At 56.5% G+C, this 13,550-nt stretch overlaps 4 protein-coding genes across 4 annotated transcripts; all 4 read left to right on the top strand.

Moving 5' to 3' along the window:
* The first annotated feature begins 945 nt into the window (after positions 1-945).
* Positions 946-1,772, top strand: B0H18DRAFT_172445 (uncharacterized protein). The gene is made up of 3 exons (XM_048036958.1): positions 946-1,332; positions 1,391-1,530; positions 1,581-1,772. Exons 1-3 carry the CDS (start codon positions 1,116-1,118, stop codon positions 1,689-1,691), a joined length of 468 nt encoding a protein of 155 aa, XP_047895540.1. The 5' UTR covers positions 946-1,115; the 3' UTR covers positions 1,692-1,772.
* A 296-nt stretch (positions 1,773-2,068) lies between these two features.
* B0H18DRAFT_995871 (isoprenoid synthase domain-containing protein) lies at positions 2,069-3,972 on the top strand. The gene is made up of 6 exons (XM_048045368.1): positions 2,069-2,635; positions 2,659-2,768; positions 2,795-2,930; positions 2,962-3,357; positions 3,414-3,587; positions 3,645-3,972. The coding sequence occupies exons 1-6, from the start codon at positions 2,273-2,275 to the stop codon at positions 3,729-3,731; spliced, it is 1,266 nt and encodes a 421-aa protein (XP_047895539.1). The 5' UTR covers positions 2,069-2,272; the 3' UTR covers positions 3,732-3,972.
* Positions 3,973-5,040: 1,068 nt separating this feature from the next.
* On the top strand, positions 5,041-6,178 carry B0H18DRAFT_995868 (uncharacterized protein). Its single transcript, XM_048045366.1, has 2 exons — positions 5,041-5,447; positions 5,527-6,178. Exons 1-2 carry the CDS (start codon positions 5,129-5,131, stop codon positions 5,892-5,894), a joined length of 687 nt encoding a protein of 228 aa, XP_047895538.1. The 5' UTR covers positions 5,041-5,128; the 3' UTR covers positions 5,895-6,178.
* A 1,165-nt stretch (positions 6,179-7,343) lies between these two features.
* On the top strand, positions 7,344-8,588 carry B0H18DRAFT_1084070 (glycosyl hydrolase; the record flags this gene model as incomplete). Its single annotated transcript, XM_048031744.1, has 5 exons — positions 7,344-7,578; positions 7,646-7,767; positions 7,839-8,152; positions 8,218-8,399; positions 8,467-8,588. The coding sequence occupies 5 exons, from the start codon at positions 7,344-7,346 to the stop codon at positions 8,586-8,588; spliced, it is 975 nt and encodes a 324-aa protein (XP_047895537.1).
* Between the last annotated feature and the right edge of the window lie 4,962 nt (positions 8,589-13,550).

Here is a 13,550-nt window from a genome sequence, read left to right as displayed (position 1 = left end):
TCACCTTACACTCAAGGTCCTCCACCAGCTCCGGTAAGTGGCACACTATTTCTGGCAGATGTATCACTCACTGCCTCGTACAGCCTGTTGATGAACGTCTTGAACAGGCCAAGAAGGTCCAGCAGGTAAGCTCGTACTAATCATTCCTCATCATGGTGCTCATACTGCTTGTGTAGCTGCTGGCAGCTTTGAAACAGCCTGGGGCTATGTCCGGTGGGGCATTGGGCAATCCGCCTCCCGCGTCGGCACCACCCCCACCGGGGATGCCACCAATGCCACCCCAGCCACCACCCCCAAGCAATCATTACTATGCTGCGCCTCCTTCCATGCCTCCCTTCCCTCCGAATGCAGCTCCACCATCTGCAACAGCGAGTTCGTATCCAGGGATGGCGCACCAGAATTCTACACCGCAACCTCCCCCGCCGCCACCCGCTCTGGTTGGCCTGGCCCCGAACCTGCTCGCTCTGCTGCAGCAAAACAGCCAAGCGCAGCAACGTCCACAACAGCATCAGCAGCAGGCGCCGCCCCCGATGTCTTACGGTATGCCACAACAGCAAATGATGCAGCCGAATCCGCCGCCCCCTGGTATGCCTCAGATGTCTCACAACTCTCAACCAAGTTATCAGCAGCTCATGGCTACCTGGTAAGTAAGCAGGACACATTATATTCTGGTGCTGATGATCCTTACAGCAGGGACAGAAACCCGGGCAGTAACCAGACATCGAAGCTGGCTGGTCCTCGCTTGCGCGCAAACTTTGAACTTATTTTATTCTAGTCACCATTACTGTCCATAGCTTTCTTCGTCGCCTCTGGGTGCATGGCTTTCCTGATTGGCCGAACTGTCTCTGAGCTCGCGGACGTATGAAGTATGCAGTAGTTGTTGCCTCAGTTCGTTATGTCTAAGTAGTGCTAGTACTAGCTGACTGCGATGTGTGGTGTCTGTAGGCTAGTTGACCTGTGATTCCTCCTAACCTGTTGCGGTGCGCATGGGTTGAAGGAATTGTCGGCATTCGGAGAGTACGCTGCGTGGGGTGGCCGGGGGCCATGACGCGTCGGTTACGGGACGCGCCTGTGGCGCGGCGAGTGCGGCCACCACCTCTCCCGTCGTCGCACCAATGCTCAACCTGTCCAACCTGCGCAATCTCCTCTCGCAAGTGCTCGCACTGCCTGAGCTGCACACGGTTGCCCTCTTTACGCCGGAGGGTCAACTCGTTTCCTTTGCCGCGGATCCGCATAGACCCAAGGACAATGTACGCGTCATCGTCGGGTTGGGCGGGGAAGTTTGGAAGGAGACAAGGCAGCAGGACGCTGGGATGGTCGATACTGAGGTACGTCCTTGTTGTCTTGACGTGATATTGTGCGATATCTCACATGGCCTGGAAAACAGTAGGACGCGTCGTTGTGTTACCCATCGACGAAGAACAGTACGATGATGACGCCACAGAGAATGGCACGGGCGACAAGGATCCCGTCATGCTTTTGGCTCTGAATAGTACCTCATCCGTGTCTTGGGAAGAGCTGGAGCTGAAGGTGACAATGATTCGTACGTTTGAAACACTGGCTGATGCGATTCTTCGAAGGCACGAGAATTGGCGAAGCATCTCCGGAAGCCAGTCTCAGAACTACGGGGGCGTCTCGCTGCCGCACCTGTGCTGCACGTCGGCCCACGTCCTGAACGCACAGCTCGGTGATACGTCATATACGACGTTTCGCTTGCTCAGGTACCGCAGTTACTTGCTCGGGTCTGCAACAATGCGTATGCGATGACGGTACAGTACGACAGGCCGGGCCTCTCGGGGATTTCAGGGCTGGCTTGATCAGCCAATGAGAGGTGTTGCTTTACTATTTACTACTAGTACGTCGCCTTTGCTGCCCCACCGAACTCGCATACTTTTGGAGCGATAGCACGCCCGTTGCGAGGGCTCGAAATCGGAGGAATAGTATCAGCCTTCGAGAAGGCATCAAGCTTTCGTTTCTCTTCGCCTACTCTAATTGAATAGTGCCTATTGAGGCATGTGTGAATATTATCTGGTAGTGTTATACTGGCGATAGAGTTGGTGTGCAAACACTGGGGTTGTTGGAAGGCGACAGTAGTGCCTGAATAGTGCGACGTCTCGGATAAAGGCGCCAAATTCTCGGTTACAATCTCCGGCGAGTCTGCGTCACAGCGCCCGACGGCTTCGGGACGCCTAGCTCGCCCGTTCAAGTCGACCTCCGAACCCATCCCTCTCTGCCACGGTCCCCGACGCGCTGCCATAGCGTCCTGCTGGTCATGCGACGCTGGTTGGCACCAAAAGTACGCGTGTCTAGCACGATCCCTAGACGAACATACGCGGTCACGCGGGCTTGCCGAAAATACAGCGCACAGGCTCAGCAGCCAAGGTCGCTTCCAACTCAACATGGCGAGCCTACGAGTCCCATACCGCCACCCTCTAATGTACAGCCCGGCTCTGGTCGCCCAGACCCCTATAAACTACTAGCACCCCAACTGGAACATCTCCGCCAAACATTGCTCAACCTCTTGGGTTCCGCACATCCCGGGCTCTCCGAAATAGCGAAGTACTACTTCCTGCATCCCTCAAAACAACTCAGGCCTCTGCTTGTGCTATTGTTCTCGCAGGCTACAATGGAATGGGTGGCGGTTGGCACGTCAAACAGTGGGCGGCGGAATGCGAGGGTGCGGGCGGGCGGACAGAAGAGCTGGACAGACCACTCACGCGAGCGGACGTGTTGAACGACTTCAATCCCAACATGCCGGACTACACTGCGTCCTTCGAGGCGTCTTCTCCATCAGGCCACCACGGCCACCGCGCCAGCCACCCCTTCCGCCGCCCGAGGCGTTGAGCAACGGCGCACCGGCACTCTCGTCCCCCTCTGCCTGCTCCCCACCAAATCCGCCTCGCACAGATTGTGGAGATGATCCATGTCGCGTCCCTTCTGCATGACGACGTCATCGACAAGTCGCCCCTGCGCCGCGGTGTAGCTTCTGCTCCGGTCGCATTTGGGAACAAGCTCTCCGTCCTTGCAGGCGACTTCCTCCTGGGTCGTACCAGTGCGGCGCTGTCGCGTCTCGGTGACAGCGAGGTCGTCGAGCTCATTGCCAGCGTCATTGCGAACCTTGTGGAGGGCGAGATCTTGCAGCTGAAGTCTGTACACGGCGAGGAGCTGGGCCTTAAGGGTGCACCGAGCGCGACCGGGGACTACTTCAACATTTATCTCCAGAAGACGTACATGAAGACGGCTAGCTTGATGGCGAAGGGTGTGCGAGCAGCGACGGTGCTTGGCGGATGCAGAGAGGGCGAGGTTTGGAAGGAGGTCGCGTATGCGTATGGTCGCAACCTCGGCATTGCATTCCAGGTAATGTGGCTCCGTGGTTTGTGCAGTGTGATTGAACTCACCATAGCTTCATACAGCTCGTGGACGACATCCTTGACTATGAGTCTGGCGAAGCAGCCTTGGGTAAACCAGGGGGGGCCGATTTGAAGCTAGGTCTCGCGACAGGGCCTGCGCTCTTCGCTTGGGAGGAGCACCCAGAGATGGGACCCTTGATAAAGCGAAAGTTCTCCCAAGAAGGCGATGTCGAACTTGTAAGTGTATCTTAACTCGAACCCGAGCTTGACCAATCCTGATCAATTCCATTCCAGGCCCGAGACCTCGTACGTCGATCTTCAGGCGTCGAGCGCACCCGCGACCTCGCTCTGCGACACGCAGACAAGGCGCGCGGGTGTTAGCGATGCTCCCGGACAGCGATGCGAAGGGTGCGCTGGAGGTCTTGACGGAGCGGGTGGTGAAACGGACGTGGTAATGAGAGACAATCCACGGAGCGCCAGCGAAGAATACTGTACACGGACGCTATTCTACACCGCCCGGTAACCTACTCCCACCTCCAAGTTCTTGTTTTGTCTTTTCAGACAAGAATGGTCAGCTCGGGTGACCTGCCGTTTGGTAGATAATTAATCTCTGCTACCGCCATTTCTGCAAAATGAGTACGTCGGGGTGTCAGAGGGCACAGCTAGCGCGGGAGTGCACGGTTGTCGCGCCGCGTCTTTCCTCTTCCCCGTCCTCCATCTTCACTCAGACCAGGACGACATTGCTGCATACATTCTGTCCTCAACACTCTGAAGACGGTCTTCAAGGCAGCGAACGATAGTGAACAATACCCAGCATGGCCAGGACAACAGCTCACACCGAACCCTCCGCCCCTCGCAAGCGGGCTCAAGCCTCCAAAGCCCCCAAGGATGCATCCGACCCACCAGCGGACGAGAAGAAAATAGGACGTCCGTCCACGTCCAACACGCGCAAGCGAGTCAACATCGACAGTCTGGCGTCGCGTTTGGGTCCAGAAATCGTGACGGAACTCGAGGCTCTGATCGTCCCGGGCAGCAAGGAGATGCCGTCCTTCGCGGAGCGACAGACCATCCAGAGGCGATTCAACCTTAATCGCCGGCATATATACGACTGGTACCATACCAAGGGGCTGAGGGTCGCCAGGGAGGACGCGCGCACTGAAGGAGCACAGTCTACGCCAGTGCGCTCGCAGGTGATGTTTAGCTCTCGTCTGGAACTGCAGCGGTTGGACTGACGAGTCACAGAGGGAAGTACGGCTGAAGGGTGGTCCCTCGTCCACTCCGGACATGACCTTCGACGCCAGTGAGGACGGTGACAGCAGCTTCTCGAGCCCGAACCTCCTCCTGACGCCTGCGCAACACGGAACCGATCCTGTCGGTGCGTATGGCGAATACGCGTCCTTCAGCAGCGGGAACGATGTTCCTTTGAACAACTGGTATTACTACTATGGACCGTCTGTCTCTGGTCGGCCGGACTTTCAGACCAAGCAACCCTTCGTAACGTCTGCGAGCACTACGCCTATCATACCTGCTACTGTGCCAACTCCGTCTCTTCCCTCGGGAGGTTTCCAGTCTGGTCAAGTAGTCGAGGCTTCAGGCAACATCCAACACGCAGGGCGTACCGCAGTGGACGAACATGAAGAGAACGTAGAACTGGCTTGCCTCCGGATCTCTCTGGCCTACTCTCGGGGTCGGAACGTCAAGCGCTCTATGACAGCATTTCTGGTATTCTGGGTCCTTCGAACGGGATCGAGGAGTCTGTCGGCACGTACAAAGCATATATGCAGCACCAGAACCAGATTTACTACGAGAGTCTCTTGCCTAGTCCTTCCCACTCTTCTGTCGCTGAAAATAACACTTCTGTGGCCACGAACCCTTCTGTTCTACGTGCTTCTCAGGCTGGACTGGACGTCGGCTCGCTCCCTCAGCAGAACCCTCTCGGCTTAGGCATGTCCACGCCGTACGTGGTGTACCCCATCGGGCCTCTAGCTACCCACGGACCTTCTCAGTTCCAGCAAGACGAGAACCGGAAGCCGAGCGGTGGCTCGACCCCTGCCATCCCGAACACTGGCCCTACTTCTCTCGCCTATCTGCCACGCCGTCCCCGCGAGCTTGAATCCGTCTAGGTTCGGCACGCCCCATGGCTTCGCACACCCTGGCGCCGCCCTCGAGCTTGGAGACATCCTTGAGAGCCCGCTCCTCAGGTCCCGCAACCCCAGCACGGTCGGGCACGCGCTGTATGCGGTCAACCCCGTGCAGGCCCATTCGTGGTACCCCGCTCAGGCATACGCAGAGGCTGCGAATCCTGTCTATCGCCCTCATATGCCGACGTGGCAGCTGCCGTACATGCCCCCGGTCCCGAGTGTGCCGTACGGAGGGCAGTGGGAGCGCGGAAACTTCACGGCAATGCTGCAGGATGCTATACCGGTGGTGCCTGCGGATTCTGCGGCATCGCTGGGGAGTAGTCAAGAGACGACTAAGGGCAGGCGTCAAGACTCTGGTGGGCAGCGCGGCGGACGGATGAGGACCAGTTCCTGCGGGGTGTAGGACTCAGCCGTCGAGCTTTCAAGCAGCGACCACGATCACTTCAAATTTCTATACTTCGCGTCGACATTCTTTTCTGTGTTTCGTGTTTGTTCTCCTGGGTGTAAGGTTGTTTTAAAAAGATCCGTCCTCGCCTGTCTCCAATCAGTAAGGTACGACACTTTGGTTAATAGTGGATTTGTGATGGATGCATACGTCCTGGCATTGTCATTGTAGTAACCGTCCTCGAACGAGTGTCTTTCATAGCGTACATTGTATTCTTCTACAGTCCAAAAGTAAATGAAGGAATTGATACGACGCTGAGAATGCCGGAGACAACCACGCGCGGCAGACACACATGTACGTCTGATCCTGCTCCTGTCCCATATGATGTGCGGTGTTGATGTTTCCCCGCGCATGCGGCCATCCGTACGAGCCGACTTGATCCAGCACAGGTCGCGACGGCAAGGCTGCGGGCGATCCACTCGCACGCTCGTCGACAGGTTGCTGTCATCAACGGTGCGTATGGTGCGTTTCCCAGTTGGGAAGGTGACATTCCGCATTCGTCGAAGGATCGCTTCGCAGATGTCGAAGCAACGGTTCGATGATATCAGTGCGATGCTCCACCTGTGCTTCTGGGGCGGCCGTGGATGTATAAAAGGCGGTCGTCGCTCGTCGTCGTGTCTGCTGCTCTCTCGCTCAACACTGACGTGACTCTGGGCTGTTGCTACAGCCGCCCTCGCGGCATGGTCACGGTGTGCCTCGACTTGTCCTTGGCTCGTCTCCAGCACGATAGGGAGGCCGTCTGGATCTGTCGATCAACAGCGTACTGCCTTGGACTAGCCGTCTCGGCCTCTCGGCTTGCATCCGCCTGCCTGCGCAGAGTCTGCCAAGCTGGCTGGATGGGCATACTGTATCGACCACTCCTGCGAACTTGCTGAGACTTGCTGTATAGTCTCTTTTGTTGCTTCCACGACGACATACCCCATGACCATAGTCAGTACTCAGTACTAAGTACTCAGGCTCTAGGGCAAGATACCATCTTTCGCAGCGACTGCGCTCCGCACGGTATTGTTGTATGCTACCACGCGTACACGCGCGTTTGCTACTAGTAGCTCAAGGCGGCGGTCTTTCGTCTCTGCCGCCATATGGCCCTCTTCTTTCCCCTTGGCTCAGAACATACCAACGACAATACTTGGCCGGGAACCTGGAACCGGTGACCCATCATGCTGTCAGTGATCGAGACTCGTTGACAGGATTGTGATGCTAATGGTGATGCTCCTCTATGCTGAGTCTGTCTGTCAATGCATTACGAGGGCACAGCAGCGTGGACAGACGCGGAGTCGCTGGTATGCACCGCTTATAATGAAGCGGCGGCCTGGATAGCCTCCTTCCAACTCTACTGTGAGCAGCCTGTGCTGTACATTCGTTTCTTCCTTGCCAAACTCCTGGCGTCCTTTTAATTCACAGATTATGCTCTCCGGGACTCTGCTCACCGCTAGCCTTCTCAGCGCGCTCGTTACCTCTCTACCTGGTGCTCTGTCCCTAGTGCTCGACAAACGGGCTGTGGCTGGCCCTGTCATCGACCATAATTTCCCTGATCCGGGCCTCATACGTACCTCGGATGGCGTATGGTATGCCTACTCAACCAGTTCCGGAGGCAAGAATATCCCGGTGGCCACTTCACGGACTTCAACACCTGGCCATCGTCGGTGAGGCTTCAGCTGTCTCGAATTAATGTTGCGCGTCCTCAACGGAGGCACGGCGCGTCGTAGGCGATGCATTGCCCAACGCTGGTGACTGGGTCGATTCCAGCGACGCCGGTCTGTGGGCTCCTGACGTCAGGGAGATTACCGCTGGGAACTACGTGATGTACTACAGCGTGAAACCAACCTCTGTACGTGCTTTGCAATAGTACTTCGAAAACGCTCTCCGCTGACAGCGCACTCTTGCGCTTTACGAGATTAGGCTGCCCATCGCTGCGTCGCAGCCGCCACGGCGACCTCGCCGACTGGACCCTTCACTGCTCCCAGCGGTCCCCTATTCTGCGACGACAACGAGGGCGGTGTGATCGACATTTCTGGTTTCGAGGCGCCCGGCGGTGGCTTGTACATCGTCTGGAAAGTGGATGGCAACTCCATCGGCAGCAGCAACACCCCGATCCGCCTGCGACACGTCGGCGCGAACGGTTACACCGTCGAGGGCGACGTGTACACCCTCATTGACCGCAGCGCAGCCGACGGACCACTGGTCGAGGCACCTTCGCTAGTCTACTGGGATGGGTGAGTGCTCGGCCTGAGTGTCAGCTCTTGGATATGCAGTATGATTCTTATAGCGCCCCACGCAGATGGTACTACCTCTTCTTCTCGTCGAACGTCTACTCGTCGACCTACTACGATATTTCCTATGCTGTCTCGCAGAGCGTAACGGGCCCGTACACCAAGGTCCAGGCCCCCGACGCGCCCTTCCTCGTCACCGGCGATGACGGGCTCACCGCGCCCGGCGGCGCGACTGTCATCAACGTCCTCAGTCAGTCTGCCCCATCTTCTCGCGCTTTACGTCCGCTAACGTCTTCTGTGCGTTGTACTTGACCTAGACCAGCACGTCAACATGGTCTTCCACGCTGACCTGAACGGCGAGAACACCCACGGCGGCCGCGGGATGTACTCCGCCGCGAGCATCTGCCTAAAAGGCGGCGTGGCCACGGTTTCGTGCTGATCGCTGTTCACGGATGCTTTGGGACAATCGATTAATTTATTCTTGGTTCGGGTAATATCACAACGGAAGTCTGAAGGAACCACGTACAGCTTCGCGGTTAGTCTGCGCTTTGTCAGACGCGGCTGTCCATATGGAAGGTCGAAGGTGAGTAGCATGGCGGCGAAGCGAGAGTGGGAGAGCTTATTCAGAGGCGTGAGCATCGCAGGCTTCGCGGACAGAGTACTGCGAACTTGAGTGTCAGCGTCGGCTTCTGACTTAACGTACGCGACACAACTGATCTGCAGCTGGTGGCTGGAATCGTCTTATGGACCATGGCAGAATAAACAGGCTCGAACGGATATATGGAATCGAAGGTAATATTGCAGTCGGCCCGCCCCAGGAACGTCCCCCTAGTGCTGTAGATGCTATTTCAGGCCGTTATATTGATTAGTGCCGTTCACCTTAAACTTCCTTCGAACGGACTCTGCGCATGCTATGCGATATAGTCAACATCTGGTCTTTTCCAGTAAACGAAGGTCAGATAGGCTGCCGACGCAAAGGCACCGGTACTCACTCAGATCGGACCGGTTGATGATTGGTGTCCTTAGTCTCAACGTCCCTCGACCCGGACGGAGTCACGAAATCGTCCTGAATGGTACTCGTCGATCGTTGGTTCGCTCCACTTCCAAGACATGGAATAATGGAAATGTGTGTGGACCCGAGTTGCAGGTCTCCGACCCGTGGCAATCACCGGCGTCGGTGTGGAACATGTACATTTGACATGTTGCAGAGACGTGGACGCGCATCCAGTCCGTGAACAGATGTTTCCGTTTCGACGCGTGCTGGTCCACTGGCGAGCACGTTCATGGTGAAAGCTGGCGCGTAGTCATTTGGGTCCCGATGACATCGAGCGTAAATACTGACCGCAGCGTAGACGTCGCTGGAGGGCAGACATCGCGCCAAATTCATCACGGATGGTCTAATGTCGTTTGCGCCGTACGTCCGCACCTATCGCGCGAATTCGAACTACAGCTGTACATCGACGCCGCCACCGCTGGCGTCCCAGTCCGATCTATCTATCCTGCAAGACGGATCAAACGACAACCACAATCAAACCCGGAGCTGCACGCAGTTGAACACGCACCTACAAACGCTCGAGATTGGAAAAGTGAGAGAACGCGTCTCGCCACAATATGCAATGAGTAAGCCCAGCGGTTCGCCTAATACAGTGAGACGAAGGCTTTGTCGCTAGTGTGGCGCTACCCGGTGAGAGGAGGTTTCCGTGGGCGCGATGTCCTAAACATGCTCAACCGGGAGTGATCTACCCAACACGGATGCAAATGTCCATCGTCCGAGCGATGACCCCGGGTCGGTGTTCAGTGATGCTGCGGCCGCAAAGAGGTCTTCAAGTTCTCGATGGAGGATCGAGGACTCCATGATCCGCGGCGTCTACCAGACTTCGGCGAACCGCACTGCAGTTGAAATCGGTAGGTCAGACCACACTCGGAACATGATCGTAGGACCGGGACAGAGGCATCGACGATAACCGGGCGTTCTCGAGGACGCAGCCTAGGTCGATGCGGGAAGACGGTCGTATAGGAAGAGCCCATCGAAGCGCTGTGGGTGTGTTGCGAGAAGCTCGAGGCGACCGCACACAAGCGCAAGAAGGGGCAGTGAATGGGACTCTGACAGGGAATTCGAAGTGGACTCCATCGCGCTGAATACCTCTCGATCGTCCATTCAATCGATGTCTACGATGGATCGTGCATCGTTCCATGCCAGCGGCTTGTGTGCATGCTCGATTGAAGGGCAAGGGTCACCTGACAGATCGCGATAGTATCAGTCCTATTTGACTTCGTAGAACAGTAACTCAGCTATGTAGGACGGCGGAAACGCGTAGGCTCGGTGCTTCGAGACACAGGTTCGCCAGTGGAAGGGGGAAACGCATGTCTGCAGAGTTTTCCGGCCGTAAATTCCTCCTAGAGCAACCGGGATTCGATTGACCGTCGTCTCGCGCGGGGCTGGCTTGTGTCTGTGTCGTAGAGATCACGTCTGGCCGCCGAGTATGATCCCAGCGAAGAGGCTAGAGCGGGTTGTTTCATAGATGAGATAACGGAAATGAAGACCTTCTCTGTCCTTATCTTCATAGCGTGGTTCAAATATTGGTCGTGTGCACTGTGATGACGAACACCAGAACAGCTGGCTTGGTCAGCGCTCCCAACAAAGATGTATCGCCGACCAAACTTACCTGGTCACAGCCTGAGGGTTTCGTATCCTCGTGGATATCAAGGTTAGCGTTCACCGGTCGCCCACAAGGAGACTAGGTTCATTGGAGCAGCCAGGGAACGTCGGAGGCTTCGTGCGGTCGTGTATATTCTGCGGTATCGTCTTGCCGTAATGGATCCCAGACATCGCTGAGACGTCATCATTACGAGCCTCAGCCTGCGACATCGACGCGAAGTTTGACCGGGGTTTTTCACTCGCAGCAGCTAGACCGCGAAACAAGGGATACGTGGAGTCCATCGTATGGGCTGACCCAAGGCCGATAAGCGCGGCCTGCCAATGAGAGCAGTGTTTGTTAGAGTACTACCAAAAGGGAGGAACATCGCGCGCCGCCCGGAGGTTGGAAGGTTAGGAAGGCCAATGCCCGTTAGCATGTCTCCACCTGCGCTGTCAGTTAACCTTCAGATTACTCGACTTCCGCCTTGCATGTGAACCTGCGGGCAATATAGGCTCGGGCGGTCATGAAGGCGCAGTCCGAGGTCTACGCCGCTCCAACACACGGGCTGTTGCATGCGGTACATGTCGGAGGCACAGCTTCAGCCCGAACCGTGTCCGGGAGTCCAGCGCTGCGTAGATGAACGGATGCCTCGGTAGAAGTCAGACTGTATACTGATAAACTCACCGATGATGTACGAGGACGCCTTCAGGCGTCGTCGAAGGCGCTGACGACCCGCGTGTCAGCGCCGCGAACATCGATGACGAAGGAGAACACACCTGAGATGACGCATGCGCTGTCGAGCTTTAGCTGGGGGCTTTCGTTCAGCCTCTGCTACCACCGAACGCATGTAGATCAAAGGCCTACTTGACTTTCATGCTTTCTGACGATATCCCGATCCATCGCATCTCGCAGTTGTCGGTCGTCCTAAGTACTTAGACCAATCAGCATGGCACGGGTGCATCGTGCATCAGGATCGAGGACGATTGTGCCTAACAACATGGCCTGCATCTCGTCCCTCTCTTCGGACGCGGCGATCATCTGCATCACAAGCAAAGTCCTAGCCCCGTTAAGGCGCATCAGGACGGAGTATCCTTGATCGGCGGGGTCATACCCGGGCCACAAGCGCAACAGCTCGGACGATGACGCACGCCGTGCGGGACCCCAAGGTTGGAAGCCTCATGTCCGTCCGTCCGGACATCGCCTTGGAAAGATGATCTGTCTGAGGCTGGTCTGAGGGAGAACTGGCAGCGATGACCGCTGTCTCAAGGTGTTGATCTATGTATTGAATCAGGATCAGCGATGTACTGTCGCAGCAGCTGCAGACATACGAAACCAATATCCAGATTGTTGCAAGGCAACCCAGTTCGCCTTCTCTGGTTGCTTGGGTCAGTCTGCGATCTTGAATCTTCTGCGAGCAGAGATATGTCTGTTCAGACGGTGAGGCGTGGCATAGATAACTGGGCGGCGTTGACCTACGAACTTGAACTGACATCATGACAACGTTGTGTCCGCCTCACAGCAACAGCACCACTGTATCATCTATATGGCAGACCACAGCATCTAGGCGGCGGCGCCATGACGAACTTCTCGCGATAACAGTCGCAGGTCCATCAACCGAGACGACCTTGCATCACTTTGTGCCGTTTGTGGCAACACGCCTCCGAGCGACAGGGCTAGTCTGCCTCGCGGTATACGCCTTGCACGCCTGCGCGTCGCAGAGTGCAGCGTGCTGGCCAAGCTCGCTGTACCTGGTGGAATCGCCGCAGGACGGAGCCTCATGCCGGTGGCTCTTGATCAGCGCGAATTCGAGAACGGCGAGTCGCTGGACAAGACGCACTCACGGATGGGGTTAGAACCTGCTGTTGAATACAATCACGCGCGCGCAGTGGGACAAGGTAGTGTCATACAATACACCTAGATTGTCCCGCATACACGCACTACACGTGTTTGTGTACCGACCGTAGAGATGCACAAAGATAGAAGGTGCGGTCGCTGAATGGCTGGTGGTTCACCTAGCCTAGAACCCGGTACGGTGGTCATGAACGGGAAGCTCAGGCCACCGGCGCGGCCACTGCACGTTGGTACAAGGTTAATGCCGCATATGCTCACTCTGCTCCCGGATCTCACGAAAGGTCCAGGACAGATTAGATATGAGTCGTGAAGCGTCGACAGCCCGGATGCTGTGTATGTCTGAATCCTATGTTGAACCCTAACAGTAATGAGACTCCGGCCCTCCGCGAGTCTCGAGTTGTCATCTGAAAGACAGCGAGTCCGAGCAGTTGGAGAGTTATGCAAACCGAGATACGACCGAAATGCTGCTCACCAGTGAATATCGGATAATGTGTATTCTTGGGCTCCTTGGTAATGCGACAAGTGAAGCGTCCAACATGATCGCCGGGGGCGCTCCTCGGATCAGGCGACATGGTCTACGCGTCAGGAAGGAGAACAGCCAGCTCACGGCGTGCAACGCCAGGCAACCGGATTCGTCAGAGAGCCTGGGATACGAAGGGACAAGGTTCCCGGTGTAATAGAAGCGCGAGACGCTTGTTCCACGAAAGGATATGCGGCAATACCGGACTGCGTAATGCGAGGTGTTCGGTGTTCGGCGGTAATCGCTGTGAACGTTGACGGATGGGTCTACCCAGGGAAAGATTACGATGGTGGACAGCTCGTCGGACCCGGACCCTGTGCTGCTGAGAAAGCCGACAAATGTGGACGAGGAGGATCGCTCAGGGAAGGTTCGCTCGGGCTCTGAGTGGCAA

This window comes from Fomitopsis serialis (genome assembly GCF_022376445.1).
Source record: "Fomitopsis serialis strain Sig1Antser10 chromosome Unknown B0H18scaffold_19, whole genome shotgun sequence".
Lineage (NCBI taxonomy): Eukaryota > Fungi > Basidiomycota > Agaricomycetes > Polyporales > Fomitopsidaceae > Fomitopsis > Fomitopsis serialis.
This window is presented reverse-complemented; position numbering and strand designations above follow the sequence as displayed.